The 17,966-nt window shown below is 37.7% G+C and overlaps 1 protein-coding gene across 1 annotated transcript in view; it reads left to right on the top strand.

Moving 5' to 3' along the window:
• The window catches only part of PKHD1 (PKHD1 ciliary IPT domain containing fibrocystin/polyductin), a gene marked incomplete at its 5' end in the record, with an annotated part of 435,617 nt that overhangs the window by 36,532 nt on the left and 381,119 nt on the right, over nucleotides 1–17,966 (top strand). Inside the window, 8 exons of the mRNA XM_081295270.1 lie at nucleotides 740–878; nucleotides 3,775–3,899; nucleotides 6,145–6,329; nucleotides 7,239–7,361; nucleotides 7,943–8,048; nucleotides 8,514–8,789; nucleotides 15,223–15,353; nucleotides 17,414–17,549. Of these exons, the coding sequence (XP_081151396.1) occupies nucleotides 740–878; nucleotides 3,775–3,899; nucleotides 6,145–6,329; nucleotides 7,239–7,361; nucleotides 7,943–8,048; nucleotides 8,514–8,789; nucleotides 15,223–15,353; nucleotides 17,414–17,549 (1,221 nt within the window). The remainder of the gene's footprint in view (nucleotides 1–739; nucleotides 879–3,774; nucleotides 3,900–6,144; nucleotides 6,330–7,238; nucleotides 7,362–7,942; nucleotides 8,049–8,513; nucleotides 8,790–15,222; nucleotides 15,354–17,413; nucleotides 17,550–17,966) is intronic.

Below are 17,966 nucleotides of genomic sequence, written 5' to 3'. Positions count from 1 at the left end.
TGTTTTTTTTAATTATTGGTTTCTTTTAGTTATTCATGACAACAGAAACCATTTTGATATAATTATTCAGGCATGGAATATATTTTATTCTAGTTAGAATCCATTCTTAGGGGTGTACATGATGGTGGGATTCACTGTGTTGTTTTCACATATGTACATGGGGAAATTATGTCAGATTCATTCTACTGTCTTTGAAGTTGTATTTTTTCCCCAGTGCCTAATAGGAGGGTAAAAAGATATTAAAAATATATGGTGCTGGTCTCACTAAACTCCCTGCCATGAGATTGTTATCAGTCATGCATGTCAGGATCCCCACTTTACAAATGGGAAAACTGCATCATAGGGAGTTCATGTCAGTTGGCTTACTGGGGACCCAACATGAGTGGGGAAAGTGTGTGCTCTTTCAGCACCCTGGGAATTAACACTGTGATAGAGGACCTGTATGGGTCTGCCTCCAAGAGCACAGTCAGTGACCTTTGGCTGACTCGGAGCTTATGGGACTTTGCCTTGGAATCAATCATCCACTGAAGCCATGACCTTGCATTTCTTTTTGGTATTAAACTGAATGGTGGGTCCTTCTGCCACCTGTCCCTTTGCTTTCTGTGGCAGCAGGTGGGTAGGAACCTGTGCTTTAAGGGTGCACTGTGAGCTGAGTAACCTAACACCTCCATGTGGGATTCTTCATACATTGCTCTTTCGCCTTGAATTACTTGATAATAACAGGATCATTGGTCTCTAGTTTCTCCAGTTGATTCCGGAACAGCTCGTCCAGGTGGGAACCTGGTGGAATCTATCTCTGTGGTGGGATCCCCTCCAGTCTACAGTGTAGCCTTCTGGCTGGCAGGGTGTGGCCTGGAGCTCCCACTTATCACTGCATGGTAAGGAGTGGCTTTGTACCCCTGTCCCTCCTTAGGATTGCTGGTTGGCTGTGAGGATGCAGAAATGGGACTTTTGTCTGGACAAGGACCTGTTTTACTGCTTAAAGGAATGTTTTCATCTTGAGCATCTAGCATCAGACTCATCAGGAGGTCTTGCTAAAACAGATTGCTGGGCCTTGCTTTCAAAGCCTCTAATGAAGTAAGTTTGGGACAAGGCCTGAGAGTTTGCATTTTTTGAATTTTTTTTTAATATTTATTTTTCACTTTTCTGTGGACACAACATCTTTATTTTATTTTTATGTGGTGCTGAGGATCGAACCCAGCACCCTGCGCATGCCAGGCGAGCTCATTACCGCTTGAGCCACATCCCCAGCCCGAGTTTGCACTTTTTAATGAGTTTCCTGGTGATGCTGATTCTGCTGTTCTGGGGACCACACTTTGAGAACTATTTTATGTTAAATTTGTTTTAAAATAGTTGAATTTTTGTGCTGTTTCGAGATTTACATTCACATTGTTTTCTGTTTACTCTCCCATTCCATTCCCCATATATTGATCTTGTTGAGATCCTTTGAAATTAAAAGAAATAGTCTTAAGGAACAAAAACAGGCATTTCTGAAAACTTACCACCAGATGGCACTAGAACGCTATAAGTCTGGCTTCTTGGCAGTCAACTATTTCTAGAAATTGGTTTATAAAGCAGCAACTAATGGTAAGGCTCCCAGAAGTCTGTGGAACACATGCATACTTTAACTCATTCTTTTAACTTTTCTCTTAAACCCTGTGTCTACAATGGAAGAATTCAGATGCTCTGAATTTCATATGTGCGTTTCATAGTTTCATACATAGATATGTACATATGTGTGTTCATGTATGCCTGCTTCGAATCTCTTTCTTTTGTTTCAAAAAATGAGTTATCATACCTACAACCTGCTGGATGGTATATGAAAGGGAGGGAAAGAAAGCTTGAATCTGTGCTTTATTTTCCTTGATATATTGTTTGTTCCATGGTCCTCTGAGCAGGAAATGTGTTAAATCCACCACCAGAATGAAGAGGTGAGAGAGCTTTGGTGATGGAGAGGAAGCTTCCATAGTGGTTGTCTCTAAATGCCAAAGTTATTAACTCTGAAGCAATAGTGGCTAATTTACACCACTGAGTAGTTTCATGCTGAGAGTGGTCCTCATAACCTTCTTTTCTGAGTGTTCCTCAAATCCCTTGGCTCCTCTGGAAGCTTCTGGCCTAAGCAAGACAGAACAACTTTCAGACTAGGTTCTCCAGGATACATTCCCCACCCAGGCAGTGCTACTCTGTCATTTCTCTATGTTGGCTCATATGCATATCAATATGTGGTACTTAAATAATACTATTGACAGAAATTGTATATGTCTCTTATTGAAATTTTGGAAAATACAGAAAAACACATAGAAGATAAAATTTATTCATAGTCTCACCACAAAGAAATAACTCCTGTTAACACATTGGGCCTATATTCTGCTTTTTTTCCCCCACAGCAGTGTTTGCATACGTATATCCATGTATATATTGACTTTTTAAACGTCAAATTGGGATCATACATTACATACTCTATGTATTTACTCACCCTTTTCAGCTAATATTATAGGTTGAATCTTTAAACCCATTGGCAATGATTTCTTTCTCTTTTTTAATATTTATTTTTTAGTTTTTAGGTTGACACAGTATCTTTATCTTACATTTATGTGTCGCTGAGGATCGAACCCAGTGCCTCGTGCATGCTAGGGGAGCGCTCTACCACTGAGCTACAACCCCAGCCCTCAGCAATGATTTCTATTGAGTGAATTGGTCTATTTGGCTTCTGGAACAAAATAACATAGATTGGCTATCTTATATAGAACAAGGACTTATTTCTCACAGTTCTGGAGGCAGGGAAATCCGTGATTGGTGCTCCCACAGGTTCAGTGTCTGGTTAGGGTTTTCTTCCCGGTTCATAGATAACACCTCATCATGTTCTCTCTTGGTGGAAGAAAGGAACATCTCTCTGGGCCTATTCTGTAAGATCACTATTCCCATGCATGAGGGCTGCACCCTGTGACCTAATCACTTCCATAAAGTTTCCACTTCCCAATAGCATCACCTTGGGTATTAGGATTTCAACATGTGATTTGTGGGGACACATATTTTCAGACCAGAGCACTAGCTAAATAGTGTTCCATTTCACGATGTGTCACAATTTATTGAACCAATCTGTCATATTAAAAAGCAGGATTGGATTAGCCATGGTGGTGCACACCTGTAATCGCAGGGGCTCAGCAGGAGGATCTCGAGTTCAAAGCCAGCCTCAGCAAAAGTGAGGTACTAAGCAACTCAGTGAGACCTTGTCTCTAAATAAAATACAAAATAGGGCTGTGGATGTGGCTCAGTAGTTGAGTGTCCCTGAATTCAATCCCCAGTATCCCCCCAAATAAAATAAAAATAAAATCAGGATTGGGTGCGTAGTCTGTAGATAGGAGTTATATAAGAACTGGGCTAGCTGGAGTGACTGACCGTGCTTCAGCTGGGGATACTAGGTGAGGCAGCACCTGTGGACCAGAGCACACTGGCTTTTTGTTTGAATATGTACATGAGACTAGAGAAAACCAAGTTCTCTTTCAACTTTGTGGTGACTGAAGTCATTCGCTGTTCTCTGCTCCTAGAATTAGTGTTGGGTGAAGGGTGGAATGCTCTTAAAGAATTCTAATGTTTATATTGCACTTTTCTTGCTGTGGTGGAAGAGGGATGCTCAACATATGGGAGCTTGGGCTCCTTTGGCTGGGACCATGGGTGATGAACTAACTGGTCTTTGAGATGGAGCAGTGTTCTATGTGAATTGGCACGTCTTGAAGGCTATGTGGTTAATGCTTTGCTTCTGACATGCTGCAGCTCTGTGCCCACTGAAGAAACAGAAGGATCTGGACCCGTCCATGTGACAGCACAGAGACTACAGAGGACAAGTCCACCTTTGGGAGGACATTTTCGCATCCAACTTCCTAACACAGAGATTCCTGGTAAAGGGGGCAATTTGGGGGTGCAAGACCTCCCATTTCTATCTCTCCTCTCAGACAAACACGTCCTGTGAATCGTCAGATAGTCTGATAGTCTCAAAGCTGTTTTGTTTGTCTCATGTCTGAAAATGGCCTTCTTAAAATTAAAGATGTGGAAAGGGACTTACTGTTTATACAACCCCAACTTTTAAATTTTGTAGATATGGAAATTGAGTGGATTTGCTTCCTGGAATTGTCACAATAAATTATTACAAACTGAGGGACTTAACACTACAGAAATTTCTTCTCTTCTAGTTTTGGAATCCAGAAGCTCAAGATCAAGTTATTGCAGGCCCACACTCTCCACAGCAGGTTCTAGGCGAGGACCCCTTTCCTGACTCTTCTAGTTTTTGGTGGACATTGGCGTTCCTGAGCTGTGGATATATTACTCCAACTTTGTGGTCATGCTGCCACTGCCTCTTCCTCTCTGGTCTCAAAACTTCCCCTGCTCTTTCTTATAAGAATATATAGAATTACATTTGGAGCCTACCTAGATAATCCAGGATAAATTCCTCTCAAGACCTTTATTTAACCAAGTCTTTTGCCACATGATAATATTCATTCCTTCCCCTTGTAAGGTAACATTAATATGTTCAGGGTGTTAGAGCATTGGCATATCTGTTGGGGGCCACTGTTCAGCCAGCTACACTGAGGCACACCCAAAGATCATACAGATAAGTAGTCGATGACAGGGTCTGGATGAGAACCTGTGTATTTGAGTCTCAGATCAGTCCTCTTCTCTCTAGAGCCTCCTAGGCCAAGTTCCTTGATAGCAGTGTCCTTTAGAGTTAACCTAATGGTGACACCATGGGTTCTTGAGTATTTTAATGGTCATAACAATTGTGGAAAGAAATTGCAGATGCAATTAGGATAGTGCTTTTAAATCATGTTTCACAACAGATAAGAATTAAAAGTGATAACAGTATGTTACTTATTTGATAGAAGTATGAAGAACCAAAAGGGAGGCTCAGGAAAAAAATCAAGAGAGACTGGATAAAATTTGGTCCATGGCTCAAAAATCTCCTGCCGGAGCAGAGACACTCAGCTTGCAAAGGATCTTCTTGAGTGGGAGGAACACGAGAGTGTTTTTACTGAAATCCGGCAACTTAGGAACAGTTGAGGGCCCGCTGGTCATTATCTGATGCATGAACAAGTGCCTGCAGTGTTCCACTGCCGTGATGTCCCATACCTACCTTTACTTTTCACAAACAAGAGAGATTATTCGAGAGAGTCCTTTCTGCTGTCCTGTCCTGTTCTGTTGCTGATGTTCCTCACATTGCTGCCTGCAAAACAACCAGGGGAAGTCAGATTTCACCTGGCATTTTGAAATGGTGATGGGCCTGAAATTATGTTTCAATGTAGAAAAATGATTTTTTTTCCAATGATGAGATAGTTTTGCCCACTGAAGGAACAGAAGGAAAATGGCATTTTATTAACCCTTCAGGGCGGTGTGGAATTCAAGAGGAAGGCTCTTGCGTCAGTACAAGGCACCCTGTGTTTTAATCTAAACCTCTCTCATCAGGTTGGCAAGCTTGTGAATATGGTTAGTTTTCATTTTCTTCATCTCTGAAGTAGGCATCAGTACCCAAGTGATCCACCTCACAGGGCTGCTGGAAGCAGCTAATGAAATGGAAACTTTTGGTAAAGCATGAAGCAGGGTTCAAACAGAGCTTTGTTATTTCTCTGTGGGGATGTGGAATGGGGAAGCAGGTGGTTGGGCTTAAAGAAAATTCTAATAGAGAAACTGAAGTTAAATGCCAACATTCCTCAGCTGGGTTGGCTAAGTTTTTATGGGTGTCAGCTGCCGTATGCCTCCCCCACTCCCTGTGAAAAGTGGCCAACTTTTCTCTGTTCACAGGGCCAGCTAAAATTTTCCAGGGAAAACCCGATGTTTAATTAGACTTTCAGCCTTTCTATAGATGTCTGGAGCTTATGTTTCTACTTGACAGTCGAGACTGTTTTGTCTGATAAACTGTGTTCTCTGCCTGCTATTTGATATGATTCTGATGGAAGATATTACAACATAAAAAGTGGGCATCTACTTGAGTTTGCACTGGGAAAAATGTTTCAGCTAAGGCTGAAAGTTCTCTTGAAGCTATATTTTGAATTGGAAGGTCTCCTGAAAATTTAGTAGGCATCCTTGATGATGAGACCCTGCAAGATGAATTAACCAGACTTGTGTTTTCTATGCCCTAAACTTCCCTTACAGATGTCCCTGTGCACATTTCTGCAAGGCACCTTCAAAAACTCTTACAGGACTATGCTGATAACTTCACCTCCAGATACCTCAATGTCAGTGATTTCATTGTGAAGGAGGATCTAAACTCTTGCTATGAACATGTATGGACCCTTTCGTGGTCCACCCAGATTGGGGATTTGCCCAATTTTATCAGAGTATGTATGATATCACGTTGGGTGCTGTGAATTTGGTGCCTTAGGGAAATTTTGTAAAAAACAAAACAAAACAAAAACAAGAGAATCAGAATTATATGAATTAAAACTCTCATGGATTATTATTTTGTTGGAATATTCAAGCAAGGGATCCTATGCTTTCTTTCTGGAAGCTTTCAACAAATATTTTGCACTTCGTGTTCCTCTTGAACAATTTAGACTCAATGTCTCTTTCCTAACTCTCTGTAATAGAGAAGTTGTTGGTCAGTGTCCGTCGTTCAATAATTCCACATCTGTTATTGGATAATTTAAGCAGATGTGATTGACTTAGATTTTCATGGAGGCAGATGGTAGAACAGAAGGAAGTTTAGAGAAGGATTTGCTGTCTTTGGATAATGACAAAACCAGATGCTCTTGCATATTTAGGATTAAAAAAATAATCTAATGAACATCTAGCATTTGGTTATTATAAAATAAAGCCCATGATGAAATTTTATTCCAGTTATATGGTATTAAGGGTCATCTGGTTTTCAAACAAAACCATGGAGAGGAGATGGAAAAAGTGCTCTTATCTCAAAGCACTGTTTTCTTACATTTCATTTTAGTATTTTGGATTGCAAACACAGAAAATAGAGAAAAATATAGAAGGAAAATATCACAAGATGTAGAAGATTGGTTGGTTATGTCTCTTTTTGAATGTCTCATTTTTAAATAAGTATTTTTCTAATCTACTGGGATTTCATTAGCTATTACTACTGAAGGTTTCTAGATTTTAATTCTTTGTCAATTCAACTTTATTCTCTAGCTATCTGAATATCTCAAACAGAATGTGAAAAACCTCTTATCATTTGTTTTAATCAAGAATACATTTCTATTCTATGGAAGAACTTATCAGAAATTTAACTGTCTCAGGTGTCTGATCAAAGTCTGACTGGGATGAATCCTCTGGTAACCACTCGCGTGGTTTTTGATGGTGGAGTTTTTCTTGGACCTGTGTTTGGAGACATGCTGGCCACTGCCAACCAGCACACTCAGGTGAGAGTAGATGGGTTCCTGAGGTGCAGGCAGCAGTTCATGAAGTGAAGGTGGAAGGAAAATGTCTATTTCTTTGGCATTTATTCTCAAAGAAAGGTTTTTTTTACATGAGTGAGTAGTACCCAGTTGAAATAGATTGATTAGCAGTCTATGCAGCTTGCATTTATGACATTTACTTTTGTATGCAGAAGAAATTTACTAAAGATTTAGCATATTCAGCTGTGGGTGGTGGTAAGTACCCAAAGTCCCACCTACTCAGGAAGCTGAAGCACAAGGATCTCTTGAGTTTGTGACCAGCTTGGAAATCATAGTGAGACCTCCATCTTTTAAAAAAAATAGCATATTTAACTGTAAACATGAATTTAAGTCTTTCTACCATAAATTTAAGAACACTTAACGTGTTTTGTGCCATTCATTACAATTTTAGGTTTTAGGCTTATTACTGGGAAAATAGAAGAAAGAAATGGGAATAAGTGAATCATTAGCATATTTTAATTTGGGAAATCTTCATAAGTACTTTATGGCTATTCTTGTGTGTATGAACTGTCCACGTTGTTTTAACTTCTTTTACTTTGTTTCAGGTGGTTGTACGAGTGAATGACATACCAGCTCATTGCCCAGGTTCCTGTTCTTTCCAATACCTCCAAGAGTCAACTCCCAGCATCCATTCTGTGTGGTATTCCCTTGGTATGATTTGTGACTTGGCACTGAGACAGTCATGAATCTTAGACTCAGTGATTTTATTTAGAGGCCATGTAGCTGGTGCTGAGGGATAGAAGGTGCATTAGTTCAGTAAGTAGAGAGTGAATTATGAAGCAGAAGGTCCATCTTGAGGTCCATCTAAGGAATATGTTTATTATTTGAGAAGGAAGCAATTTTTTTGATAACCTAAATGTTTTTTTTTGTCTCTTATTTTGAAATATTCATTTTGATTTTTTTAATTAAGTAGTGGCCTCTCATTACTAGTTTGAGAAAATTTAAGATGGAGTCTGTGTGCTACAGTGAAAAATGCAGTTGTCGTGGTTGAGTCAGCATTTGACTCTCTGAATTTTAGGAGGGAAAAATGAAAGAGAATAAAAATTTGATGTGAGAGAGTGATATCACTTAGAGATGATTTTTTTTTTAATTTTTAAATTTCTTTCCTCTTTTCAGATGGTGACATCAAGCTACTGGTTTATATTACTGGAACTGGTTTCTCTGATGATTCCCAGTCTTTACAGGTTACGGTGAACAAAATGAGTTGCAAAGTTATTTTCTCAAATCAAACGAATGTAGTGTGTCAGTCAGACCTGCTGCCAGTCGGAGTACATCCAATCTCAGTGTTGGTGAGACCCTCTGGTCTTGCCGTCAATGCCAGTGGAGAAGGCCTCTTCCTGTACGTGAGACCCAGGCTTGATGCTGTGGAGCCTTCCAGAGCTGCAGAGATTGGTAATCTGGGCCTTGCAATGCATCTGACTCTCTGAAGCTAGCTTTCTAGTCAGAATGCTAAATGTAATCCTACAGTGTAGTAAATTCCATATACACCGTAATTTACAGCTTTATGTTCCTATACATTTCTGCTAATTAGCAACAGACCCTTAAGCCCTTAAGTGAACTCCTTTGTAACATAGTGTAGGTTGGCTTTGGTGTCAAGCATAATGAGTTAAGTCACCCAGTCACTGAGTCCATTGGCCTAGTGGGAACAATGTTGGATTAGGAACCAGAACATTCCTGGGATTTTGCACTATCTCAAGTCAGATGTGTGAGCTTAGAAACTGCAGTTAATACCAAGGGATTTAGTTTCCTAATAATGATGATGACAGCAACAATATTATTTATCAGGTACTTCTTTTGAGTAGTCACACATCTTAAAGGCTATACCTGCCCCCCCACCCCCCATGGAATGATTGTCCACATTCTTCAGATGAGACAATGCTGGTTCTAAGAGGAAAGTGTTTTGGCCAAGGCTTCACAGGGAAAGAGGAAGAGCCAGTGAGCAAACCAGAGCTCTCCGACATGAAGTCTCCTTGCTGCCTTTATGTGCCATACTGTCACGGCCTTACCAGTACAACCACTAATGATGCTTCACTTATAGGCTAGCTAGCCTTGTGTCAGAGGAAATGAGTTAACAGTTGGGAAAGCCCCTTTAACAGTAAAATCATTCAAGAGATGTGAAGTATAGAACTTGTCCACTAGGAACTTTGTGCATTGCTGATATTTCACAAATTTGTGTTAACTGATATACACTTGGCTAGTGTACAAGGCAAACTCCTGTTTGAGTAGTAAGGATCCAGAGGGCAGTGAGTCTTGTTAATATCTGCCCCATGAACTGGGTCTTAGTTCCATGGAAAATGAGAGATTTCCCCACGACTTGCTACTTTCTAGGGGACACTACCAGTTAAAAACAACCCAGTTGGATTGTAAGAATCTCAGGAATACTCATGCTTATGTTTGCTGATGTAAAAATTTTGGCGCATAAAACTCCTTTCCTTAATGCTTTGGATTTTTCTTATTGTTTGTTCTGGTGACCAGAGGCTTGTAGCTTAGAATACATTTTAAAGCAGTGTATTTTGGCCATGAACTCATTGTTCAAAGGAACAGTTTGTTTCTGACACTACTTGGCCTAGAAGAGTAAATCACAAGGGCCACCCCACTTCTTCTCTGCACATAAAACAGAGAAAGCTCTTATTTTAGGAAGGACCCAGATGACATGTGGTACTCAGAGTGAAAGATCATATTCCATATTGATCCAATAATTGCTAGCTTGAGTTTAGGGTATATAGGTCTTCCCACTAGATTTATAAGGGATTGTGATTTTATTACAAAGTTAATTTTGCAGTTCAAGTCACGCCAACTCTCTTCATCTCTCCCCACTAGTTTGTAGACACCATATGTGCAATGGGTGGCTCAGTTCCGTACACAGAGTGCCTGGCATCAGGAGGGTGGCTAAATGTCCCAGTTTTCCTGGGATGGAGTAGGTTCTCAGGATGCAAGATTTTGAGTTTTTAAACTAGGATGCAGAACTTTGAGTGTTAAATATCGGTCCCAGGAAATCAGTTGGTCACTGTACCAGGGATGTTGTACCAATGATACATAGTGAAGGGATTTAAAGGTCTGGGGTGGGGGGTGGGTCATGCATCAAAAGGTGGAAAACTCTGAGAAGGGATAAATACTAGTTGGGTGCAAATTTACTTTTATTAAGACTACAGGTAATGGAGGAAGAGAGAGAGGCTGCATCCTGGGTCCTGTGTTTAAACTTTCTCTGCCAACCTACGAAGCATTAGCCTATGTTAGTCACGCACACAACACTAACTGTGCCACCCAGTACAGAGTCCTGTACTGTAATGGCAGTACGGTATGTACTGTATTTCAGTACCAATTGGTACTGAAAGGGTGGTCCTGGACCAGCAGTATTGGGATCATCTGGGAGCTTGTTAGAAGCATGGAGCCTCAGGCCTGTCCCAGACCTCCTGAACTGAAGTGTATTTTTAAAGGCTCCTCAGACAATCTCTATGAATAATACAGTTTGAGAACTGTGCTAGAGGTGCTTTAAAGAACACCACATGGAGGACTATGAGAAAAGAACAAAAGAAGACCCGAGTATGTAATGAATATATATCATGTCATCCATAATATTCAGAATCACCACTTCCCCATATGCTGAAGTGCCCTCAAAAAGATTTTTGAGCACAATCTTGATTGTGACTTACATACTCCCTTGGTCCCCTGTTGTGCTGGGTAGATTGGCCTTCTGCTTATGCAAGTGCCCTTGTGAGGGATCTCAGCTCTCATTGAAGAATGGAAAGTGTCACCTCCTCAATGACTGCCTTCAACAATGATCAGGATGACAAAAATCGACTTAGCTCTAATATGCCAGGCAATATTAATGCCAGGGATATAGCAAATAAAAGCAAAACCCCCTCTTTTTGGGAGATGGTAGTAAATATATAGGAGAAAAATCAAGAAGGGAATGGGATGAAGAGTGATGGAGGGGTTTGTGTGCTACCATGGTCATTGGCATTGGAGGAATGGAGTGGATAACTCTGGAGAGTGGAGACAGGGATGCAGTGCAGGAATGAGTCCCGAGGAAATCTTGGGGGAGAGAACTTGAAGCAAAAGAAACCTCAAAGGTGCCTTGAGTTAGAATGAGCTTGGCTTGTTTCAAGGACAAGGAGGTTGCTGAGTCTGGACTAGATGGAGTGAGGAAAGTGGGGTAGATGACCAGGAGCAGATCATATGCCCTATGGGACTATGACAGGAGGTTAGCTCTTATTCTGCATAAGATAAGAGCCAATGGAGGATTCTAAGTGACATGATCTAACTTAGGTTGCTGTATAAAACAATACTACAGGAAGGCAAAGATGAGCCTGAAAGCTATTACTATTATCCAAGAAAAGAGGTAATGTTGGCTTTCATTCAGGCCATATACAAGTAGATTTGCTCTAGTTTTTTACTCCAAGTGTTCTTTCTTTGAACTTGAAAAATTAAGACATAATTCCCACACAACAAAATTCACCTTTTTTTTTGGTTTATCACATTTTTATGGGTGCATTACAGTTGCACATAATGGTGTGATTTGTTGTTACACATTTGTAATGCATACAATATAACAATATGTTTTGGCCAATATTACTCCAAAATTCACATTTTAAAAGCGTACAATTCAATGGTTTTCAGTACTTTTGGGCTGTTAGAAATAATACTTCTCTGACAAGGATTTATGGGAATACATATTTTCAGTTCTTTTGGGCATATATTTGGGGATGAGATTGCCATATGGTGACTTTGTTTCATTTCTTGAGGACCTACCCAACTCTTTGCAAAATGTCTGCATGAATTCCCATTCCCACTAGGCTACAGATCACCAACACTTGTCATTTTCTGTTTTTGCTTCTGTTTACTTTTTATAGTAGCCATCTTAATGGATGTGAAGTGGCAGTTCATTGTGGTTTGATCTGCATTTTTCTACTGATGTTTGCATTTCCTACTGATATTTAGCATCTTTTCAAGTACTGATGGGCCACTGTGTAACTTTGTTAGAGAAATGATTGCTCAAATCCTTTGCCAATACTAAAAGTTGTTTTTTTTTCATTTTATTGTTGAGTTATAGGTTTTTAATATATATATATATATATATATATATATATATATATATATATATATTCTAGATACTAACTTTTATCAGGTGTATGATTTAAAAATATTTCCTTCTATCACGTGGAGTTTTTTTTTTAAACTTTTTAAATAGTGTTATTTGAGGCACAAAGTGTTTGTTTCTTTTTTCTTCTTTTTGTGGTGCTGGATTGAACCCAGGATCTTATTCATGCAGCAAGTGCTCAACTATTGAGCCACATCCCCAGCCCTAAAAAAGTTTTTAATTTTGGTGAAATCCATTTCATATTTGTTGTTGTTGGTTTTGTTTTTGGCACTATATCTATGATATCATTGCCTAATCCAGTGTTACAAAGGTTTATGCCTGTGTTTTCTTTTTATAGTTCAGCTCTTACATTAGGTTAGATCTTAGACTAGTAGCTCTTACACTTGAGTTACGCTTTTTATACAGCATGATATATGTTTCCAGTCTTTTTGGTTTTTATCAAGTTTTTAGGAAAAAAAGCAGCAGAAATTGAATAATTTTTAGTGTGTTTAAGAGGCACTATATATTCTTTTGTAATGAACTGTCCATTTCCTTAGCTCATATTTTCTACTTGAATTATTGTTCTTTCTTAGTGATTTTATTTTATTTTTATTATATATATATCACATTTATGAATTGCAAAAAATAGAAAATAAGAGACAAATAAAATATGTAAAATGTGTGTGTATATATATATATATACACACACACATACATCTCTACATATACTTTGTGGTACTGAGGATTGAACCTAAGGCTCACACATATAAGTGTTCTACCCTTGAGCTAAAGCCTCAGTCAATTTAAACATTAAAAAAAATTATTTTGAGACAGAATCTTGCTATATTGCTCAGGATGGGCTTTATTTTGTGATCTTCCTGCCTAAGCCTCCTGAGTAGCTGGGATTACAGGAATGTACCAATGTACCTGACTAAATAGCTCTAATTTTAATGTAATAAGTTAGATCTTCTTTTTATGGCGTAGGAGTTTATAAAATACTTAAGATGAGCGTTCAATCTCTGAAGTTATGTGAAAATTAAAATTCTATTTCCTCCTAGGTTTTTTGGTGCTTTCTCTTATGTGTTTGAATATTTGATAAATTTGGAATATATTTTTGTGAAGGATGTGAGTGAGGTACAAAATCAGATTTAATTTTTTCAGTGTTAACCATTTTTAAAAATTTACTGAATAAATAGTCCGTATGTTTCACACTTATGTGAAATGTCATATTTTTCGTATCCTATAGCCACATATTTATCTGAGTTTCTTACTGGACTCCTATTTTATTCCATTCCATGGAGCTGTCTAAGCATGCTCTGTTATTAGCTTTTGATTATATATTTTTTCAAGATATTTTAATGCCTAGAAGAAGATATCTTTATTCTTACTTTTGAAATTTGCTCTCAACCTATTTTTATTTTTCATTGACATTCTGAAGTAGATTTTATAATTTAAGTGAAAATTCTAAAAAGAACTTTTACTGGAATTGCATTGGTGCTTTTGTTTAGAGAGATTGTATATTTACTCTCTCTATTAATTTATTTTAATTTTCTTACCTAAGTTTTAATCTACCCATTAAAATTTTTTTTTCAGTAGAATTATAAAGTTTCTTTATATTTTTCATCTTCTTTTGTTTTTCTCATCAAGTTTATTTCCACATATTGTCTCTTTTATGTTGCTCTTGTAGATTGCCTTTTCCTTCTATTTTATTCTCATTTAAAAGTGTATTGTGGTCTTGCTCTGATTCTTCAGGACAAGCTACATATTTAACCTCAGGATATTATTCCACCCAGTCACCTTGTTGCCAAGGGTTTTCTTCAGGTTGTGTGACTTCCCTTTCTCTCTCTGACATGCTTCTGGCCCCTGCCCTCCTCCTCACTCTCAATGAGTACACATGTCTATTTGGTGGCCTTCAATACTCTCTTGAATCACCTTCTAGGTAGAAGTCAGAACTGAATCATTTCCATTCTGAATAATAAGAGGGTTTTCTATTCATCAGCTGGACCAAGGCCTGCTTCTCCAAATAAGACCCTTTCCCACGATATCAGTAGGACTGGCATCATCTCTCTTCTTACCAACCTCTGCCGTGAGGAGGGGGGAGTGTCTGTGGCTGCTTTTCAGTGGCTGGCAGAGAACTCCTGATGGCAGTGGGTGATAGCACCAGTCATTTCTATACCATCATGGTGACTAGAACCTAGTACATGTGGTATTAAATCAAAATCAGTAGAGCTAATGCCATCATTTAAAAATGAGGAAAGTGAGAGCCAGTGAGCTGAGGGACAATACTACAAATGACCTGCTTTAAGTGGCAGAATATTCTGTGATCTTGACTCTGAGCCTACTGCTCTCTTGACCATGATGCTCTCTTATACTTGGTTTCTCAGGAAAACAATAAGTTTTACAGGATTGGCAGGAATGATATTTTGATGATATTTTCGAATCTAGGACAGAAAAACTTTTCAGAGACTGTGTACTTCTCTGACTTGTAGCAATAGTGCATCCTTATGTTTTATTCTTGAAGATCTTCAGGATTCATTGCTACTACTTTCTGCCCTCTGGCCAATATTTCTGTGTGTATTGTAATTTCTATATTTCAACTCAGTCTTTTTCTGTAGTTTGAGCATGGCCTTGTATTTTGACTAAAGAATTTCATAATTTAATTTCACTTTCTTTCTCTTCTGATAATTAATTTTTGTCTGCCTATATGCCTGTGGATCCCGTATGAAAATGCTGGTTTTGTTACAGGAGGGCTCTGGGCCACCATCCGAGGCTCTAGTTTGGAAGGTGTTAGCCTGGTGTTATTTGGATCTAAGTCCTGTGACATCAACATCACCACAAGTAATTCTCAAAGAATTCAGTGCAAAGTTCCACCCAGGGTAAGTGGAATCTTCTTTTGGGCATTTCCCTTTCTTTGGGTGAACAACCATTATTTAAAGAAGGTTTTCAGTTAAAACTGCTTACAATTAAATTAACTAAAAATAACTTCTCATCATAAGAGTTTGCTTATGTTATTTATATTGTCTATTTTGCTATGAAGGGGGAAAATTGATCCCACCGATAGTGTTTCTATTTAACATCTGTTAATTCTTTTAATAATAAGAGAATCCAGACAGTTCTATTCTACATGTTCAGTGAATATTAGTGCCACAGAATAAATATATTTTTATTGGGTACACATTATGGTAGTAGTTTGCAAAATTTAAACATCCTATAACTTCTCTTCTTTCTTAAGCAAATGACAAAGAACTTAGTGTTCACCAGCAATTTTGTTTTTTGCATGGATGTGAATCCTGGAACTCGGTCTTGTAGAATGCCTGATTCCTATGAAGTATCTTTCCAGTAGACTCCTGCCTCTTTCTTTTCCATTGAAAGCAAGTCCCTGAGATCTGGTTTTCATTTTGGTAGTGCTCTGTCATGACCCATTAAGGGAGTTGGGGGTCTTTCCTGGTACAGTCGGTGAGTCACTCACAGCTGCAGTTGGATTTCTATTTAGGGTTGATGGTGGGGGGTCAACACACCTAGCACACCCATGATCCCCAAAGGTGTCTGTCTACTGAACAAAGATCTGTAGGAAGTAGGATTAAGAATATCCTTTTATCCCTGGTTCTGAAATTTTATCTTATCCAGTTCCTTGAATATTATGAAAAGTTGGCTTTTATATGTAAACTACATGCAAATTCCAGTACACTGTATTTTAATTTGTTTAACTCTTTCCTATTGTTGGGCATGTAGAAAATTTCTAGATTTTTCTCTATTATAAATAGTGAAATTTTGATCATCTTAAAAAACTATAATTTTTTAGCACACTTCCCTGCCCACCCCCCCCCCCCATAAAGTAATCTAAATTCTAAAGCTTTTGGTATCTAGTATTCAGTTGCTTAAAATTCCTTTTCAGTTTATATTCCCACCATCACTGTGCAAGCATCTGATTTGGGGCATTTTGGACAACCCTGGGAATTATCTCATTAATATATTTTTTAATATATATTTACCATTTGAATGAGTAGAATTTGTACTGTTTGGATTTCCTTTATAAGAGTGGATACACATTAAAAAGCAAACTTGTGAGTTTGATCAAAGTCATATATACAAAGGCTCAAAGGAAAATAAGCCATAATGTTCTCCTACCTGCTTTTCTTCCTTCTTCTAGTCCTCATTTTTGAAACAATAAATTATTTTGAATTCTAGCAACTTAATTTGCTTAATCGATATAGCATGTATACATTTTAATTATTTTAAATGATGCTGACAGAACCATAGAATTTTTTTTGGTATTTTGATGTTTTTTTCCTAGAGTTCCTGTTTTTTTCCTTACCATAGAAATATACTCTCTTTTTAAAAAAATCTCATCATACCAGTTACTTATTTTCTTTGAAGCTTTCTTGTTTTCCTGTGTCAATCTAGGTTGGTTATTTTCTAGGTTATTCTATAGAGTTCACTCCAGTACTTTGGTTGATTACTTTTCTGGTTAGGTTTACTGTTTCTTTGAGTTTATATCTCTTCTTCTTCTTTTTTCTTTTTTTGGTTATATTTATCTGTGAGGTCATAAATTAAAAAAATATGCTACAAAAGAAAATTCAGAAAGAATGAGTAATAAATAGTGTCTGAAAGCACTTGGATGCTTGATTGATAGTTTAGCTAGGTATAAATATTTATTTGAAATTGCTAACACATTTGATGTGTTAGTTGACAATCATTCTTATTTACCTTTGAGAGTAGATCCTTCTGCATATCTTCTGCACAGAAATTGCCTAATCTCTCTCTTGCTTTGAGAGAGAGAAAGAGAGAGAGAGTGTGTGTGTTAAAAGTCACAAATATACCTCTTATTGACAACTTTATTAACCTTTAAAATAGAACCTTTTAAAATAGAAATCCATATGGATTTCTTTTTTTCTCAAATCGAACTGAGATTGGATTTTAAAAATCTATTTTTCAGGGGAAAGATGAATACAGTGTGAATGTGACTGTTATCAGAGGGGATCATTCTGCAGTTCTTCCCAGAGCATTTACATATGTCTCCTCTTTAAATCCAATGATTGTGTCTCTGAGCAGAAATCAAAGCAACATAGCAGGTAAAATACATGACATTATAAGATATTTATTTTTTTAGAGCGCCTACTTATAAAAAAGAAAAGCAATGGTTTATAAATTTTGTTGTATTTTAGATCAAAGCTCCTTTTTTATTCTGAAAGCCAGAAAACTATTTTATTCATGTTAACTGTCATTGAATTAATCTTTTTACATATTTTTCTTTAAAATTGACAATATTTCTATTCTGAAAATTATGTGAGAATTTGAAGGCATTAATTCAATAAATATTTATTGAGTACTTAGTATGTGCTAATAATAGCATAAACATGTATTAGAACTTTATTTAATCCTTACCACTATTTTTTATTAATTTTTACCACTTATTTATTCTCTAGTCTGAGAGAATAAGTGACTTGTTTATTCCTTTAGTAAGGAACAAAGCTGAGATTTGAACCATA

This window comes from Spermophilus citellus (genome assembly GCF_964194105.1).
Source record: "Spermophilus citellus genome assembly, chromosome: 5".
NCBI lineage: Eukaryota > Metazoa > Chordata > Mammalia > Rodentia > Sciuridae > Spermophilus > Spermophilus citellus.
Note: the sequence above shows the minus strand (reverse complement) of the source record. Positions and strands in the feature narration are given on the sequence as shown.